Here is an 18,454-nt window from a genome sequence, read left to right as displayed (position 1 = left end):
CTGTCATCTTAATTTTAATCTTTGTGTCAAAAGCTCTTACAAAATAATATACAAAAATATATAAGCTTAAATGTTACTGTATTAAGTTTTTTTTAAAAGAGTACAAACAAATATATACAGTACGAATGTGACTATATTTAGGAGGGAAAAAAATCTAGCACCCTTTGTACAGGGTAAAAAAAGAAAAGAAATACCAATAGCAAGTGTGATTATACATAGTGGCACTATTATGAGTGATTTTTTAACTTCTCTTACTTTAATTTGCCAAATTTACTTTAAATAGAATAAACTACTGTTTTTAACATAAGAGGAAAACTACCCTACCACAAGAACCTACTTTGTGCTAAGACTCTTTTTTGTTTTCTTTCTTAAAGACAAGATCTCGCTCTGTCACCCAGGGCTAGAGTACAGTGGCAAGATCACAGCTCACTGCAGTCTCAAACTTCTGGGCTCAAGTGATCCTTCTGCCTCAGCCTCCCGAGGAGCTTAGGACCACAGGCATGCACTGCCACACCTGGCTGATGTCTTAAAAATGTTTTATAGAAATGGCGTCTCGCAGGCCAGGCGCGGTGGCTCAGGCCTGTAATCCCAGCACTTTGGGAGGCCGAGACGGGCGGATCACGAGGTCAGGAGATCGAGACCATCCTGGCTAACATGGTGAAACCCCGTCTCTACTAAAAAATACAAAAAACTAGCCGGGCGAGGTGGCGGGCGCCCTGTAGTCCCAGCTACTCAGGAGGCTGAGGCAGGAGAATAGTGTAAACCCGGGAGGTGGAGCTTGCAGTGAGCTGAGATCCGGCCACTGCACTCCAGCCTGGGTGACAGAGCGAGACTCTGTCTCAAAAAAAAAAAAAAAAAGAAATGGGGTCTCACTATGATGCCCAGGCTAGTCTCAGACTCCTAGCCTCAAGCAGTTCTCCCACTTTGGCCTCCCAAAGTGCTGGGATTACAGGTGTGAGTCATGCACCTGGCCAGAGACTCTTCTTGACACTGGGAATACAAGTGAATAAACTAGCTCCTGCCTCTGGGGTTGCCACTGTAGCAGGGCAGACAGACAGCAAACACAGCAGATACCAAAGGAGATAATGAGAACTAAGGGAGAAAAATAAAGCAGAGCAAAGGAAAGGGAGAGTAACAGGGAATTTTAAAAATAAGATAGTCTACACCCCTTGCATAAATGTAAGATTTTATTATCTTTTTATGTCTTAAAGTCATAATTTTACAGTTAACAATGGAGAAGCCATACAAATTTACTCTGAGTGTAAATTGACATTACAGCAGGCCTGGAAATTGTGGTTGTCTTTTTTCTTTTCTTTGTTTTCTTTTTTATTTTTTCTTCTTGTTGTTTTAATGAAAACTCTGATACAAGGGGTTTTTGTTTTGTTTTGTTTTCGTTTGCCACTTTTTACTAAAAATGTAAGATTTGGTGGGGGAAAGGAAAGTGAGTTTTATTCATTTTTTTCCATGAAGTTTTATTAAGTATGGAACTCATCCTACATATTACATATAGAAAGAGTAATAAATGGTGGTTTTGACCTCAAGGACTCACAATCTAGTAGAAGATAGTCAGCCGATTCAAATATATTCCCAAATATTAGGAATAATATATATTTCCATCAATATAGAAATGTTCTTCTGTTTTCTTAAGCCCTCTTATTTTCTGGGGGTTTTAAACAATGTTATTTTAAATACCTAATCATTAAACATGTATTAAGGTTCCCATTTCCTATTTTCCTCCTGGGAACAGAAGGAATCTCCATTCCGCCATGTGTTACAGTTTCTGAAGCTTCCATAACAGTGTTTCCCAGACTTCAGTGTGCACATGCATCCCCTGGGGGTCTTGTAAAATGCAGATTCTGAGGCGGTACTGCCGGGTGGGGCCTGAGATTCTGCATTCCTAATGCATGCCCAGGTGATGCCGAGGTGGTTCTGTGACCTCTCTGAGGCACGCACTCCTCAAGTGCAAAATGGGAATGACAACACCGAATTTGCAGGGTTGCTCTGGAATAACTTTTGTAAGTGGCCTCTTGCAGGAGGGCATGCAGAAGCTGTACCACAGGCAGTGCTCGCCTCCTGGGACCGCTCCAGCTGGGGGCTGACCGTGGCCATCTTGGTGTCTTGTGCAGTGAGCAGCACAGTGCCTGGTACACATCAGGCGCCCAGTAAATATTTGTGGATCAAACACAGAACAAATAACAAATATGCCTGACAGATTCCATTATGTTTTTTTAAGTAACTGAAAACTCATTAATAAATATTATTAAAAATAACTTTAGGCTGGGCGTGGTAGCTCACACCTGTAATCCCAGCACTTTGGGAGGCCAAGGTGGGTGGATCACTTGAGGTCAGGAGTTCGAGACCAGCCTGGCCCACATGGCAAAACCCCATCTTTACTAAAAATACAAAAATTAGCCGGGCATGGTGGCACATGCCTGTAATCCCAGCCACTTGGGAGGCTGGGGCAGGAGAATCACTTGAGCCCGGGAACCGGAGGTTGCAGTGAGCCAAGATCATGCCATTGCACACTAAGCTGGGGGAGAAGAGCGAAACTCCGTCTCAAAAAATAAATAAAATAACTTAAAAGATAGTTTTTAATAATAAACTAATCACCTATATGTCATCCTTTTCACACAGAAATAATTTTTTGTTCAGATGACTTTATTCCTACAAACACATTTTTACACTTTTGTGATGAGGGCACATAGTATTTCCATCTAACAGTAGGTTATAAATGTTTCCCTCTTTAAACATAGTGTTCACAGTTACGCTTTTTTGTGACTGCTTAATGTGAATAGTATTGATGTCCCACAGTTTATTAAACTATTCCCTAATATTGGATATTTAGGGTGTTTTTTATTTTTCTTTTTTACTACTTTAAATACACAGCTAATTTAGACCATTTGATTCAGTCAGTCATCCTATACTTTGCTTTTTTTTTTTTTTAAAAAAAAAACCCAACTATATTTCCTTATCACCCTGTGTTTAGTTTACTTAGATCTTTTTGTATGATTTAGAAGATAATTTTATTTTCTTTTTTCTTTCTTTTTTTTTTTTTGAGACGGATTCTCGCTCTGTCACCCAGGCTGGTGTGCAGTGGTGCGATCTCGGCTTACTGCAACCTCCGCCTCCCGGTTTCAAGTGATTCTCCTACCTCAGCCTCCTGAGTAGCTGGGATTACAGGCGCGTGCCACCACACCCGGCTAATTTTTGTAGTTTTAGTAGAGATGGGGTTTCACCATATTGGTCAGGCTGGTCTCGAGCTCCTGACCTCGTGATCCACTTGCCTCAGCCTCCCAAAGTGCCAGAATTACAGACGTGAACCACTGCATCCAGCCTAGAAGGTAATTTTCAAATTTAGATGTTACTTGTGATTATCTCAAAGCATTCCAGAAATAGACCTTAAAAAGAAATATATGTGTATTATCAAATTAAACAGTATTAAGTTTTCTTTTATACAAATGATAAAACCAAAAGCTTCCCCCTTTCTTTTCTTTCCTTCGTCTCTACTATGTATTCTTTTCTAAATTAATGTGAAATTTTGGTATTCTTCTTTCTCTACTTTTGTGTTTTAATGCAATTACTCTAATTAAATGTATTAGCAGTATACTGCACCCCTTTCTTCCTCATATACTCCTTTAAAAGTAACTAATAATCACACATATAAATATGAGACTTGGCTGGGCGTGTTAGCTCACACTTGTAATCTCAACACTGGGAGGCTGAGGTGAGAGGATTGTTTGACCTGCTAGTTTGAGACCAGCCTGGGCAACATCTCTACCAAAAAAAGTTGAAAAAATTAGCCAGGCACGGTGGCACATGCCTATAGTCCCAGCTGCTCTGGTGGCAGAGGCAAGAGGATTGATTGAGCCCACGAGGTCAAGGCAGCAGTGAGCTGTGATGGCGGCATCACGGCACTCCAGCCTGGGTGAAAGAGCAAGACCCTGTCTCTGAAAAAAAGAAAAGAGAGAGAGACTTTATGAAGTAAGAAATAAGTAAGGAGAACAGATTGGAGGTTCCTCAAGAAACTAAAAATAGAGCTGCTGTATGATCCGGCAACCCCACCGCTAGGTATATACTCAGAAGAAAGGAAATCAATATATCGAAGAGATATCTGCACTTCTATGTTTATTCCACACTGTTCACAGTCGCCAAGATCTGTCATTAAAATGTTTATTCTAAAGATCATTTATATTGTATTTACTATAATTGAGTTAATTAGATACCACAGTTAGCAAATATGTGGTCTAAATTTTTCAAAGTTGATTTCTTTAGAACTTTTCTTCATGTTTAAAAATACTCTTGCTGCACTTTAAAAATAGATGTTTGTGGTTTATTTTTTTTAAAATACAGCATGTCTTTATTTCCTTCTGCAATAGAGATGTGTTTCTTTCTCTGCAGCTTAAAGTGAGTAGAAAGAATCTTCTTAATGTCTGCAAACTTATATTTAAAATTAGCAGGAATGAGAAGAATGATTCTTTGATTCAAAATGACAGCATTCTGGGTGAGTGTCATTCAGTGCTACTATTGAGCAAATGTACTTGAGTAAAAATTAGATATCTGGAGAGAAAATGTGTAATCAATGATAGCAGGAATATTTTGTTTTCTAGAAACATGCAGAAGTTTTGCAATGCTCATTTTTACTTTGTCCTTCTCTGTTTTCCACATTCAGTTGAATGTATCCTGTGGTAGTTTGCTCTTTTCTTTCAACACCTGTAGTAACATTGTGTGATTTACAAAGTGTTCCCCATTTAAGAATTCATTTCCTGGACTTGGATTTAATATATAGAAAAATGCATGTAATAGTATTTGACATAATTGAAAATTTTAGTCTTTAATATACTAGGAATGACTGAAAGTTGAAAGACAGCTATAACTGTTATAGAAACCTGACATCACAATGTTTCAAATTTGTAGGTAAGGAAGTTTTATTACACCTTGTCTAGCTCATGCCTAATTTTTGTTGTACTTCTAAAAAATTAAGATACCTAGTTACCTAAATGGAAATGTTTTTATGAATTAATATTGCTGATACAAGAAGAGAAGATACAAAGTATCTTCCATGCAGCAACATGGAAAATATTTTGAGTTCTCTTTTTGCAACATAGGATAAATTATCTTTTCATCTTTCTTTGCCCCTGGCAGACAGGGACAAAACGAGTACTGAAAGAAATGTCTAATGTTGAATCAACTAATTAAGAATTGTAGACTGAAAACAATCATCTCAAATTATTACATGGGCATTAATATAATTAAATGTGAGATATGCATTATTAACCTTATTGGATTTGCCTGGATTACTCGTAAAACCAAGTAGTGGTATGTTATTGAATAAATGTTCTTAAGTTGTCTTGGGAAAAGGATAGGTGTTGTATTCAAGTTATCTTTTTCTAGGGTGATTGAGATTTTTTTAAGCTACTGTCATGGATTTCCCACTAATAATACAGAAACAAATATATTCTTAAAGACTTATTGAAATTTAACTCTTAAATTTGTTAAATTATTAGTATTCTATGACTCAAAATTTTTGTAACAAATAATAAAGGCCAATAAATAATTAGTAAGAGGCAAGGAATGACATTAATTAAAATAATACTTTCTCTTATTTATTAATAATCCCATCCTTTTGCTGAAATTACTATTACAGAGATTTGTCTTAACTAAAAGTAAGCTTTTCTCTTTATACGATATAACTCTTAACAAGCACTTGAATGTAGATTTTGGTAAACATATTTTACAAAGTGTATTTTATGTTCACACACAACTTATTTAATATATTTATCTCCCGCTGTTATACTCAGACATTTATAATAACTCATCTCTTTGACAGAATCATTGTTGGAGGTACTAAGAAGTGAAGACCTGGAAAGTAACATGGAAGCTTTTTTATACTGTATGGGGTCTATAAAGTTCATTTCTGGAAATCCAGGATTTCTTAATGAAATGATCAGCAAAGGTGCTGTGGAAATACTGATAAATTTGATAAACCAAATAAATGAGAACACCGAGAAATGTGGTACATGTTTGCCTAATTCGGGCCACTTGCTAGTCCAGGTAAGTATTTTACTTGAAAAGATTAGACGTGTAAAATTAGTTTTCACATTGCCTAATGCCAGTTTTAAAAGAATGGCATGCAAGAGGCCCCTATAGCCAGGTGTGGGTGCCCAGCCTCCAAGGGCAGCAGCCACAGCCCACCTCCACCCCATGAGGACCTGGTGCCTGTTGTCCTGGACGGGCTATTCCATGGCTATTACCAGAGCAGCTCTCCACACAGCATGCACTTTCACTGCCCTGCAGAGAAAGCAGGCCTGGAAGAAGGGAAAAGTTGTACCTCTCTGCAAAACAATTGCATGTTGGAGTCAAATTTTAGCAGGCTGTTTAGTGTTGAAGATGGGCCTGGCCCGGAGATGATTTATGATGATTGGTAGCTAATGTCATTACTCTTGTATCTTCAGTAAGAAACCGAAGGTAATGGGATTGAGTGGACAGTCATTGAGGTGGGTATGTAGATACCAGGCAGCCCCGAGACTGTAGGAATGCAGGGAACAAAACTGGATGCACTGAATATAAACAGAGCAGGTAGACCAGTTTTGTTATGTGTTAGGGTTTTATTGCTTACGTTGTAGCAGATTAAATTTCATAGTTAAATTATTTTCACTGGAGCTGCTCTGGCTTGGATACTCTTTTTTAGATGAGATTTTATCTTTAATAGCATTTGTATGTCAAATAATGGCATCTTTGATGTAATAATTCATAGGATTTGAAATGTGCTTGTCAGTTAATGAGGACTGAGCACTCAGAGCACTCTAAGCTATTAGGAAACTGTTAAAAATTAGATTTAGGCCCTGTCTTCAAGGTGCTTAAAGTATTTGGATGATTATTAATTTTGGACTTTGTGGTCTGTCTCCATTTTGAAGAAGATTGTGAAAACCTCTTTGAGTCATAAATGTGCACAGTTTTTCTGTGTGCCCTGTTTTGGCTAGGAAGACTTCAGAAACATTTTCCATGCTCCCAGTGTTATTGAATCATTCAATTTTTTTCCCTCAATGAAAATAGTAATTTCTGATTATAGACTAATTATATTTCCTGTTAAAATGCTGAAAAGTATAAGAAAGAATATAAAAATCACCTGCAATGGTTTCACCCTCAGATAACACCTCCAGCATTTTGGTGGTCATTTATATACATGTACATAATTTAATAGAATTCTCACTTTTTTTTTTTTTTTTTTTTTTTGAGACAGAGTTTTGCTCTTGTTGCCCAGGCTGGAGTGCAATGGCATGATCTCGGCTCACCGCAACCTCCACCTCCCAGGCTCAAGCGAATCTCCTGCCTCAGCCTCCCTAGTAGCTGGGATTACAGGCATGTGCCACCATGCCCGGCTAATTTTGTATTTTTAGTAGAGAGGGTTTCTCCATGTTGGTCAGGCTGGTCTCGAACTCCTGACCTCAGGTGATCCGCCCGCCTTGGCCTCCCAAAGTGCTGGGATTACAGGCATGAGCCACCATGCCCGGCGAATTCTCACTTTTTAAATAACCTGTTACTTTTAATAGTCACTTTTGTTTGTTTTCTATCATTCTCTTCCCTCCCTGTTTCTCCTTAACATTGTTCACACTGATGTGTTCAGCACCTTTTAATACACACACAGGATTTAACAAATGGAATATTCTATGCCCTTCTCTCTCCTCATTTAACAATATGTAGTAAAAATCCCTTGAGTTAACCCTAAAAACTTATTTAATTTTTCTTAACAACTGCATAATATTCTGTCATTAGGGTATATCTCAAATTCTCAACCATTCCCATATTGAGATATTCACTCTGTTTTAAATTTTTATGTAACAGCTTATGGGATTCTTGTCTAGTTAATCTCTTTCCAACCCCATCTTATACACATATAAATGTTTGCTGTTTGCATCAACTATGTCACGGGGTGTGTGTGTGTGTGTTTGTGTGTGTGCACGCGCGCGCGCACGCGCGTGCATGTGTGCACAGTTGAGTGTTACTGTTACCAAAAATATATCAAATCAAGAAAGGGGACCTCTGGTGTGCACATACAGTATATTGCTGCCTGTGTTACTCTTTTATTTCCGTTTTCCCTGGATTCAGCATCCTCAGGTGCAACCTGATTCAACAGGTCAGATCCCCTCTCCTTTCCTGACATTTGTGTCCCCTACCTCTAGGGGGCACTGTAGAAGTTCCTCCTCACTGCCCACCACCACTTGCCACCACCTGATGGCAGTGGGCTCTGTCATTGTCTCCAAAGCCTTCCTTGAAACCAGCCTAAGGCCTGGCATGTGTGGCCCATACCCCTGTCTAGCAGGAGAAAATGGAGCCCATTATGGCATCCACCTGAACTTACTCCAGCTGTGGTCACCAAATGCCATTTGTATCAACTGTATCACTGTGTGTTTACAGATTTGGGGAGGAAGGAGACATTGTTTTAGTCTTTATCATTTGCAGAATTCCCTGAATGGGACACTTCCTCATATTTAATGAAAACAAAAACTGTTTTGTATCATATGAATGATAAAATGTAAACAACAAGACTTCACTCCAAGAGCAGATGAAAGTCTCTGCTTTTTTTTTTCTTGAGATGGAGTCTTGCTCTGCCCAGGCTGGAGTGCAGTGGCGCAGTCTCAGCTCACTGCGAGCTCCACCTTCCGGGTTTCACACCATTCTCCTGCCTCAGCCCCCAAGGAGCTGGGACTACAGGCGCCCACCACCACACCTGGCTAATTTTTTGTATTTTTAGTAGAGACGGGGTTTCACCGTGTTAGCCAGGATGGTCTCGATCTCCTGACCTCGTGATCTGCCCGCCTCGGCCTCCCGAAGTGCTGGCATTACAGGCATGAACCACCACGCCCGGCCGAAAGCCTCTGCTTTTGTGAATGTGTAACACTGACTGACTTTTCACCAGCTGGTTCATGTGCAAATTCAGCCAGACAGATCTGGCCACAAGCAGAAGTGTCTGTTTACACCAGCTTTGAGAACCTGGTAACTCCAGCTCAGGAGGCTTTTTTTTTAAATTTTTTTTTAATTTTTGAGACAAAAAGCCTGTCACCCAGGCTGGAATGCAATGGTGTGACCTCGGCTCACTGCAACCTCCACCTCCCAGGCTCAAGCGGTCCTCCTGCCTCAGCCTTCTGAATAGCTGGGATTACAGGGGCCTGCCACCACACCCGGCTAATTTTTTTTTGTTTTGTTTTGTATTTTTAGTAGAGACAGGGTTTCACCATGCTGGCCAGGCTAGTCTCAAATTCCTGACCTCAGGTGATCTGCCCACCTTGGCCTCCCAAAGTGCTGGGATTATAGGTGTGAGTTACTGTACCTGGCCAGGAGGCATTTTTAAAAGCGGCTTTCTTCAATTGAAAAGATAAATTTACTTATGGCTCTAGTAAGAATAAAATAATGTCTGCCAGCCAGAGAGAACAGGACGAGGGCAAAAAAGATACAAGCAGGCCACATCTAGTGGCGTGACTGCTTTTCTTCTACAACTTTCAACCCCAAGAACCTCAGTAGCTTCGGAACACTTTCTGGGGACCTCATATTACAAAACTTCGCTTGCTTTAACATCTGGCACAGCGTTAGAGTCATCTTGTTTTCCAAAAGCAGTTCCACTGGACTCATGGAAAGAGTGGAAAACATCTTCCAAAGCTGGACGTTGAAGATTGTGCAGGATTTGGGAAACTAGAATAAAGGGAAAAGGATGTTGAACACTCAAGTGGGAAATAAATAAGGTGTGTGTGGGAGGTACTGAAGAGGTAGGGCTGTCTAGAGTAGAGATTCTGTGTGGGCATCTTGGAAGGTGAGATTCAGAAGGTACAGCCATGAGTCTCGGATACCAGCTGCCAAGAGTGGACTTGGGGCAATAAGGAGCAGTTGGAGGTGAGTGCACAGGGGGACGAGATGAGATCAGAGTGGCAGAAAGATGAATGTGCACAAAATGTGAAACTGATAAAGACCCAATAGCTGAAAAGTGATGGGAGGAGAACGTATCCGTGGTACATGACAGATTGGAGGGCTAAGATCTCAAACACAGCAGCCCCAGTTAACAGGCATTGCTGCAGTTAGAGTTTAGACTGATTAGAGTGGAGATAAAGGAATGGGTATGAAGGAAAAGCTCCTCCAAAGCACACGGACTAATGTTGCTTAGAGGAAAAAAAAAGAACCACAGTGTTGAACTTCGGAAGGTCTTCTTTGTGTTGTTTCTTACATATATGTATCTGTATGGCTGTATGCATTAATATATGTTTATCACCTGGTGGCTGAAATCAAGAGACACTCATTGCACAAGTTTTGTGGTGTGGCTGCTCTGTGCCAGGCATGTTCTGGGTGGTAAGACAGGAGAGCTGCCAGTAGGCACCTACTTTTTGATGATCCCTGTATCCAGATAATAGTATTCCAATGCTTATTCTTCTGCAAAATTATGGTACTTCCACATGGCCAACATTGCACTCAGTTCTGCATGTCAGACATGTAATAGCATTTTGAGAAGGACAAGATACTCAGAGAAACTGGGTGCTGCCACCTGTGCATCAAGTCAGAGTGTGAATAGTCCCAGGCTGGCAGAACTGGAGATGCGAGTTTGTCTGTAAAGTCATAAGAGTAAAGCAGGTTAAACTGTGCATGTTCACTGAACTCCAGAACCCTAGAATTTAGGGGGAGCTCCCTGGAACTTGGAAAAAGAGAAATATAGGCCAACTAACAAGCAAGGCCCCTAAATGCCAGTAGTAAATTGCACCACCAAGGAGGTGGCACAGATGGAAAGAGGAGCTTGTCAGTGTTGCTCTAGAATGGATTATCATGAGGTGTTAGGGTTCATCTGTGGCCTTTGAAAAGCAGCCATTGAGCAGACATGACACAGGAGCCGAGGGAAACTCCTGGAGTCACCTCCATCTGAAAGTCTATTTTGGTCTCCCTTGTGCCCTTTCCTGGAGAACAGAGAAGAGTCTTCTATGTCACAATCACAACCAAGCCCAAATTCTCCCAGTGTCTCCTTTGTCCTCTGTGTCTTGAGAACATCATGTACAAAGCTGCTTTGCTGTAATTGAAGGAAATCTCAATGTACTTATGTTAACAGCTAGGTCATTTATAGGTGGACAATGTAACTATGAAAGCTCAGATTGACGTGAACTTTCATGCCTGTTTTTTGGATTCACTTGTACTTCCAATCTGTTTTTTCTTTACAGCCTGACCCACTTGATTTTGAATTCAATCCTTAGAGAAATGTATCCTTTCCCTGCTTTAGATATACTATTTTTGAAGTTAAAACTGTTCTGCAGCACCCCAGGTAACATGGTTTGCTTTTCCTCTCCGCAGCCCCCACCCCCGCTTCTCTGGCCCCTAAGCCTGCAGACACCTCCCTAGCGGCTCCCACAAATCCAGATCCTCTCCCCCTTGCTCAGTACCATACCACTGTCATGTTCTTCCTTTTTCTAAATGGAAGTTTCTCAGGAAGGTCGGTCCTCCCACCTCATCAGTCCTTTCCTTCCTTCACTCGGTTCCTTCCTTTTGTTTTTAGGGTTTAGGGTATAGGAAAGTGTATTGAACAAAGAGAGCTGACTCAGACAATTTGAGCCTGGATAGTTCAGAAAATGATAAATGATAGTATCATGAATAGAAATTAGAGAGTTATAGACAGGAATGGATTTGGTGAGAGGAGGAAAGAAAATTATGGGAAGAAAATTATGTAATTAGCTTTATTTTTATTTTTTAATTTTTAATTTTTTTTTTTTTTTTTTTTGAGATAGAGTCTCACTCTGTTGCCCAGGCTGGAGTGCAGTGGCGCGATCTCGGCCCACTGCAACCTCTGCCTCTCAAGTTCAAGTGATTCTCCTGCCTCTGCCTCCAGAGTAGCTAAGATGACAGGCGCCCGCCACCACACCTGATTACATTTTGTATTTTTAGTACAAAACTAAAATTGTTTAGTAGGTCTCTAGTAGAAACAGGGTTTCACCATATTGGCCAGACTGGTCTCGAACTCCTGACCTCAAGGGATTCACCCGCCTCAGCCTCCCAAAGTGCTGGGATTACAGGTGTGAGCTACTGCTCCTGGCTGAAATTAGCTTTAATATAAAACTTTCAGATGCCAACAGAATAGCCATGCAGGCCTGTCGAGTAGGAAGTAGGAGGTATGAGCTGAGGCTTAGAAGAGAAGGTAAGACCAAAAATACAAATTTAGGGTCATCTACATGGAGGTGATGGTTGAAGGCAGAAAAGACAATGAAATTACCCAAGGAGAGAGTAGAGAAAGAGCAGAGGGACTGACGACAGATGGTGTGAAATGGCCTCATTTGTGGAATGGAAAGAGAAAAGGAAGTGACCAGGAAATGAAGGGCAATGTACAAGAGTAGAGATTTTCTCCGAAAGGATGGGTCAGCTTTGGCAAATGCTGCAGACAGCGTGTAGGGGAAGAGGAATCCCGCCACTTTGTTTGGAGCAGTGTGAATAGGCGAGCGAGGGGTGTGCGGGGGCCATCTGCTAGGACAACAGTGTGCTCTCTTGCTCTCTTTCAATCATATGATTCTTTATCTCTGTATTTTTAAATTAAAAGGTGTTTTGATATACTTGTTTTTTTTGTTTTGTTTTGTTTTGTTTTTTAAATTTCTGAGCCCTAGAGTGAGCTCCCCACTTTGGCTGAGCTGAGCTCAATCCTGTATTCAGTGTTTGCCATCAGGAACCCTGATGGTTCATTCAACCCTGGACTGTGTTGGGGCAGGCCCAGTGCCACCGCCCTGCATGGTCCAGTGAGGAGAGCACCGCGCTGGAGCCCGAGCCCACCTTACCCTCTGAGCCTCACTTTCCTGTCTCTAAAGTGCTGACTATGCCTGCCTTAAAGGGCAGCTGGGAAATGAAATGAGATGATCCAGTAAAGCGCCCATAACAGGGTAAGGCACATAGTAGGCACTCACCAGAAAGCCATTCAATAAAATAAGATCAGAATTACCCAAACCTGAAGCTTCAAAGAGCAATTCCTTCTGATAGGATAAAAACGTAATCACAAGAAACTTAAGAAGACAGAGTCCAGGATGGATTTCACATCTTTAATCTTTTTGTTGTTTGGGCTTTGATAAGCAATGTGGAGAAGAGCGCCAAAGAGAAACTAAAATTGGAGGAGGGTGTTAGAGTAATGTATGAGATTCTGGGTAAATGATGGACCCCAATTCTCAGAGCCTACTATTCTCTGCTTCAAGATTTGGGGAATTTAAGAGAGGCCTTCAACTGAAGTCTGGGGATTTGACCAAGCAGTGACTTAAGTTATTATTAGTAATTAAGGATTGTATCAAGGTGGCTGGGGTCTTTTAAATCTTGCTTTAGTTATGTTCAATAGTTTTAAATGTAGAGATTAATGCATTTGTATTTAGGTGTTTAGATAATTGTAGGTATGCGTACTTATGCTGGAAATAATGTTAATTCTTTCTCTTGCGCCACCCCACCTGTTGGAAGCCTGCCTCTTCAGACTGTGGAATCAGAAGCAAGGTAGCAGTGTCTGCCAGTAGAACTTTGCTCTGATTATTGGAGGAAGTAAACTGCATACCTATAAAATGGCAGCAAATAGCCCCATGATTTATTTCCTAAGTTCTTACAGATAATTTTTTTGGAGATTTGATAATTTAAACCAAATTTAAAGCATTTATTTTGAAGGTTTTGCTTGAATAGCAAGCAGCAGGTGAGGTTTTTAATTTTCTTGTTGTTTTAATTAAGGTGTAATCTACATCCAATGACGTGCTTAGATCTTATATGTTTGATGAGTTTGACAAAAGTAGAAAGCCACATAGCCCCTACCCTTATCAAGATACAGAAGGTTTCTGTCACCTCAGAAATTTCCTCCCACCTCTTCTCATTAATCCTCATTCTTCTACCCTCCTCCCAGAGGGAACCATTCTTCTGATCTCTTTCACCATAGATAAGCTCTGCCTGTTCTAAAACGTTATATAAACGGAATATACAGCATGTACCCTTTTGTGTCTGGCACCTTTTTAAACTTTTATTTTGAACTAAGTATAAATCCACAAGATGTTGCAAAAATAGTACCGAGAGGTCCTGTGTACCCATCACCCGGCTCCTCCCAGTGGTGATATCTTACATAACTATTGTACATTATCAAACCCAGGAAATTGATATGGATATGCCGTAGTTACCTGGAGTACTGTATCTGGCTTATTTTGCTTAGCATATTGCTTTTGAGATTAGATGAAGCATTTTTAGGGGTTGGTCTTTGGTATTGATCACTACACTGGCTAATTTTTGTTTTGTTTTTGTTTTTAGGGATGGAGTCTTGCTCTGTCGCCCAGGCTGGAGTGCAGTAGCGCGATCTCGGCTCACTGCAAGCTCCACCTCCCGGGTTCAAGCAGTTCTGCCTCAGCCTCCTTAGTAGATGGGATTACAGGCGCACATCATTTTTAACGATGTATTTGTTAATAAGAAGGGGACAGCTATTTTCTACTTATGGGGTTTCCTTCCTATAAAAGAACTGCCGGCAGCATAACTAACCACTCACGTGCCCAGTTGCCACGAGAGAGTAGGCATTCGGGGGCCAGGTTCTTCGTCTTCCCTTCTCTTCCCTCTCCTAGGAAGGAGCTATCTATAGGCAACTCATGTTCTCTCATTTTCCAGGGACAGCAGAACTGAAGATCTGAGAAGACTCAGAGACCTAAACATGTAATGCCTTGGGTTTTTTACTTGGAAATAAGAGACTAAGGAGGATGGGGATGGGGAGAAAGTTATCACCGTGGTTGGAGGATGTGGCTTATAGTTGAGGCAGGCATGCTTTCTAATCCTGAACCCTAGAATTAGATTTACCCACCCAGTCACAGACCTCTTCTGTCCCTGGAGGAGCAGAACACCTGTGTTCTGATGGCAGCTCACTTCTGAAAGAGGAAGGGAAGAGAGGGACCAGGTAGGGGCTGGACTGGGAGTGTCCGATTCCTATCCCAAGCTCACCAATCAGAAAGTGAGGGTAGTGGATGGCCAGGAGTGTTATGCTAAAAGACAGATCAAGGGTGGAAAATGAGGCTCCTACTGTGTCTGGGGAGAGCCATTTGCTCTCCATTAGTGCTCTGCCTGCTCAGCCTCCTTTCTTCACTGTAGATATATTAGTTGTGGCAGTAAGGAAATGTCACTAACTTTAGCATTTAATTGTGAATAGTGGTTTCATTGCTTGGTAGGTCTTAACGCACTATCTTTTTCAGACTCCTTTTTCTTGTTTTGCTGCATTGCCATTGTAAATTGTTTGTATGATATTCAAAATTTCTCCTGTATTGATACATACATAGCCACAGCTGGAAGAATCAGGTACCTACTCATTTTAGTGAGGTAACTGACATAGAGGCAGTAAATGGAGAAACAACAATAAACAGAGCCAAAGGGTTTAAGGAGGACAGAAGCATTTCCTGCTAAGTCGGACACCCATGGTAGGGATGTGCCAAGTAGGCCTGTGTAGCCAGGCACCAAGTGTTATCAAGGATTCTTAATTAATGTTACCTTCATATGCATATATCTTAATGAATTCCAATAAAAGCTTAGAAATGCTTGTTACCAGTGATTTCACATGTCTAGCAGCATCTTGTCATTGGTTTCTTTTGTCTTAGCCAGAACTGTACAAACCATACATGAGACAATATGAAACTTCTTGGGTTACCACACAGGCTCTGGTTTTGGCATATATGTGGCCTCAATTGGGCACAAATTCAAAGAAATGAATGTGCTTTTATTAATAGAGGGAGATGGTTTAGCTGAGGTTGGAAAATAGTGGCTTTGGTCATAAATCATTTCACACTGTTTGTGGTCTCTGGCGGCTGTGTTTATTCTTTTACATCATTAGTGGGAAGTCAACCATTTTGCAGTTGGCAGTTAAGTTGAGACAAAGCTCGAGGGATTTCAGATGTGGATATTCCAGATGATTGCAAAATGTTTTTAGAGACCAGTGCCAAATAGAGTAGGGAGGCAATAGACCAAGAAACGGAGGCCAGGGCACTAGCCTACCTGGGAGCTGATAGACTTCTGAGCTTCAGTGAGTCACAAGCTCCTCTGATCTGGGGCAGCTCTGATGGCAGGTTGCCTTCTAGAGCAGAATCTGGTGAGTTCCTTGAGGATGGAGTACTCTGATGGAGGAAGGGCACAGAGGGGAAACAGAGGGCCATCCACTCTGGACATGATCAGTGTGTGTGGAGGTTGCCCCACCTTGCACCCACCCACTGCAGTAGAGAACGCAGGAATGAGACCACAGCTGCTGGGCCTGTGTTGTGTCCTCAAGTCCAGTGATCCAAGTCAGGAGAACCACCCCTCCGCTTTTTTTTTTTTTTTTTTTTTTTGTCTTGAGACAGAGTCTGACTGTCACTCAGGTTGGAGTACAGTGGTGCGATCAAAGGCATGGCTCACTGCAGCCTCAGCCTCTGGGGTTCAGGTGATTCTCCTGCCTCAGCCACGAGAGTTGCTGGGATTACAGACCTGAGCCACTGGGCCCAGCCCCATATTTTAAGACAAAGATTTCTTGTGTTTGCTAAGGTTTCTCAACTAATTAATAGTTGAAAACACAATTTGAAATTGATAATTAAGTACCTGTAGTCAACTTGAAAAAAACAGAAGCTAAAGCTTTTGAGTTCTCATTTTACTGTATTAAAATGTAGTTGTGCATTTATGAATGATCTAATTTCTTCTTAGTACATTTTTTCTCTTTAAAATGGGTCTCCCAATACTGACCGCACAATGAAAACGTTGAGGCTTACATAATTCAATGTGAGCTGGATAGCTTTGCCAACTCTTCGGGTGTTTTACCTGACTGCGGGTGGTACCTGTTATGATCAAAGAATTTGGGGAACGTGGAAAGAAGCTGCCTCAGAAAAGTGAGCACCAGAAGGTTGTCGAGTGTAGCTCAGTCATTTTTCAGCAGTAGATTAGTGACCAGAAGCAAAATGGAGTGTTTCTTCCTGGGTATTTGCCGAAACCCTAGTTCCCCTTTTGTCCTAAACATCACCTAACAATTGCTAATAAGCAAGGAAACTTACATTTTTATTAGTCCTCTTTGTGGATTATCAGTGTCATTTTCTTCTCTTTTTTCTTCTTCCTACTGGCTACCTTCAGGATTGCAAGTCCCACAGGATTGCAAGTTAGGAGATGGGGAAAAAGATAGGAATTAAAACTTGTGTTTTTCAATGTGCTATTTCTTGGTGAAATGCTGCTTAAGAGGTTGGGAATTTCTCTACTAAGTCCTTTAGAGACTAAACAAGTATCTAGGTGTTCATTTAACTTAGACTTCTTTCAAGTAAGGGATTTGAGGTGGTTTGAAAGATGATATACAATAAAAAAGAAAAATGTGTGTTTAAGTTTGTGCCTTTATAAATAATACAAATTAGAATAGAAAGTTAAGAAAGAAGTGGATGCACACCTCCAAGCATAAAAAGCTTGGGCTTTGGTTAACTCCTGCTTTGGGGGCGGGCCCAGTGGGTGGGCTTTCCTTGGGGGCGGGAAATAAAGCCCCTGCTGTAGGGCACAGAACTCATTGATAATTCTCACAGACTTATCTCTGTTCAACTGACAGTTCTTGTGTTTTTTTTTTTTTAATTTTCACTTGTATGTAATGCATTCAAAAGTTGGAGCAAAATTCAGAGTTGGAATGGGTCGGCTTGGAACTTGCCTTTACTGTGACCACATGATTTAGCTAGACTCTCCTCCCCACACACCCCCCTTTTTTTTTTTTTTTTTTTGCATTTTTTTTCCAGAAAAGGCCACTGGTCTGAGCATTCAGGGCCCCACTATCACCCCACAGTGAGATTGGTGGCTCTCAGAGGTTGGTGACAAGTCTCTCAAGATAGAGGGCCTTCAGAGCTGCGTCTGAGTGGTGGCCTCTTCCTGATCCTTCCCCCTCAGGGCTTTAGGCCCTGGTTCACCCAGGCCTCTGCTAAGCTCCTGCACTTTCTTGCCAGAGGTGTCTTAAAGGGAAAAATCTCCCTTTTGTCGCTCCTGTCCCTTCTTTCTTTCTTCCCCCTCCTCATTCCCCTCTTCCTCCCCCTTCTCATTCACTCATCCAGCCCTCCGGCAGCTGAACATTTAAGAGCTTTTTATGAGCACATTTGTTGTCCTCTGAGTAGAAAGAGGAATAAGAAGTGGTTTGTACCCTAGAGGAGCTCACCATGGGAGAGAAGATGCCTGAAGACAAGTGACAATGCTTCTGTGATGGGCGTTGTAGAGGCAGGAACAGGATGCTTTGGTAACTGGAAGAGGAAGTGACTGATCAGCCTCGGAAAGGATTTCATAGAGAAGTTATCTTGAACTGGGTTTTGAAAAATGAGCAGGAGGCCAGGTGCAATGGCTCATGCCTGTGATCCCAGCACTTTGGGAGGCCGAGGTGGGCAGATCACTTGAGGTCAGGAGTTCAGGACCAGCCTGGCCAACATGCAAAAACGTGTCTCTACTAAAAATACAAAAATTAGCGGGGCGTGGTGGTGCTTGCCTG

The 18,454-nt window shown here is 41.4% G+C and overlaps 2 protein-coding genes across 23 annotated transcripts in view; one reads left to right on the top strand and one right to left on the bottom strand.

The window, feature by feature from the left end:
* Nucleotides 1–18,454, bottom strand: part of SNX3 (sorting nexin 3) — a 1,122,685-nt gene that overhangs the window by 689,410 nt on the left and 414,821 nt on the right. Inside the window, exon 1 of one of the 14 annotated variants that reach the window (XM_050789172.1) lies at nt 17,681–17,690. The exons of the other annotated variants lie outside the window; for them this stretch is intronic. The gene's annotated coding sequence lies outside the window, so the exon portion shown is untranslated. Of the gene's footprint in view, nt 1–17,680; nt 17,691–18,454 lie in introns of those variants that run through there. 14 annotated transcript variants of the gene reach the window in all.
* The window catches only part of ARMC2 (armadillo repeat containing 2), a 219,665-nt gene that overhangs the window by 152,049 nt on the left and 49,162 nt on the right, over nt 1–18,454 (top strand). For all 9 annotated transcript variants that reach the window (XM_050789125.1, XM_050789130.1, XM_050789127.1 and 6 more), the window contains 2 exons: nt 4,399–4,501; nt 5,828–6,051. In XM_050789125.1, coding sequence (XP_050645082.1) covers nt 4,399–4,501; nt 5,828–6,051 — 327 coding nt within the window. The remainder of the gene's footprint in view (nt 1–4,398; nt 4,502–5,827; nt 6,052–18,454) is intronic.

The sequence above is a fragment of the Macaca thibetana genome, chromosome 4 (assembly GCF_024542745.1).
Source record: "Macaca thibetana thibetana isolate TM-01 chromosome 4, ASM2454274v1, whole genome shotgun sequence".
In the NCBI taxonomy this organism is placed as follows: Eukaryota; Metazoa; Chordata; class Mammalia; order Primates; family Cercopithecidae; genus Macaca; species Macaca thibetana.
The sequence above is the reverse complement of the archived record's forward strand: the minus strand, read 5'-3'. Positions and strand labels throughout refer to the sequence as shown.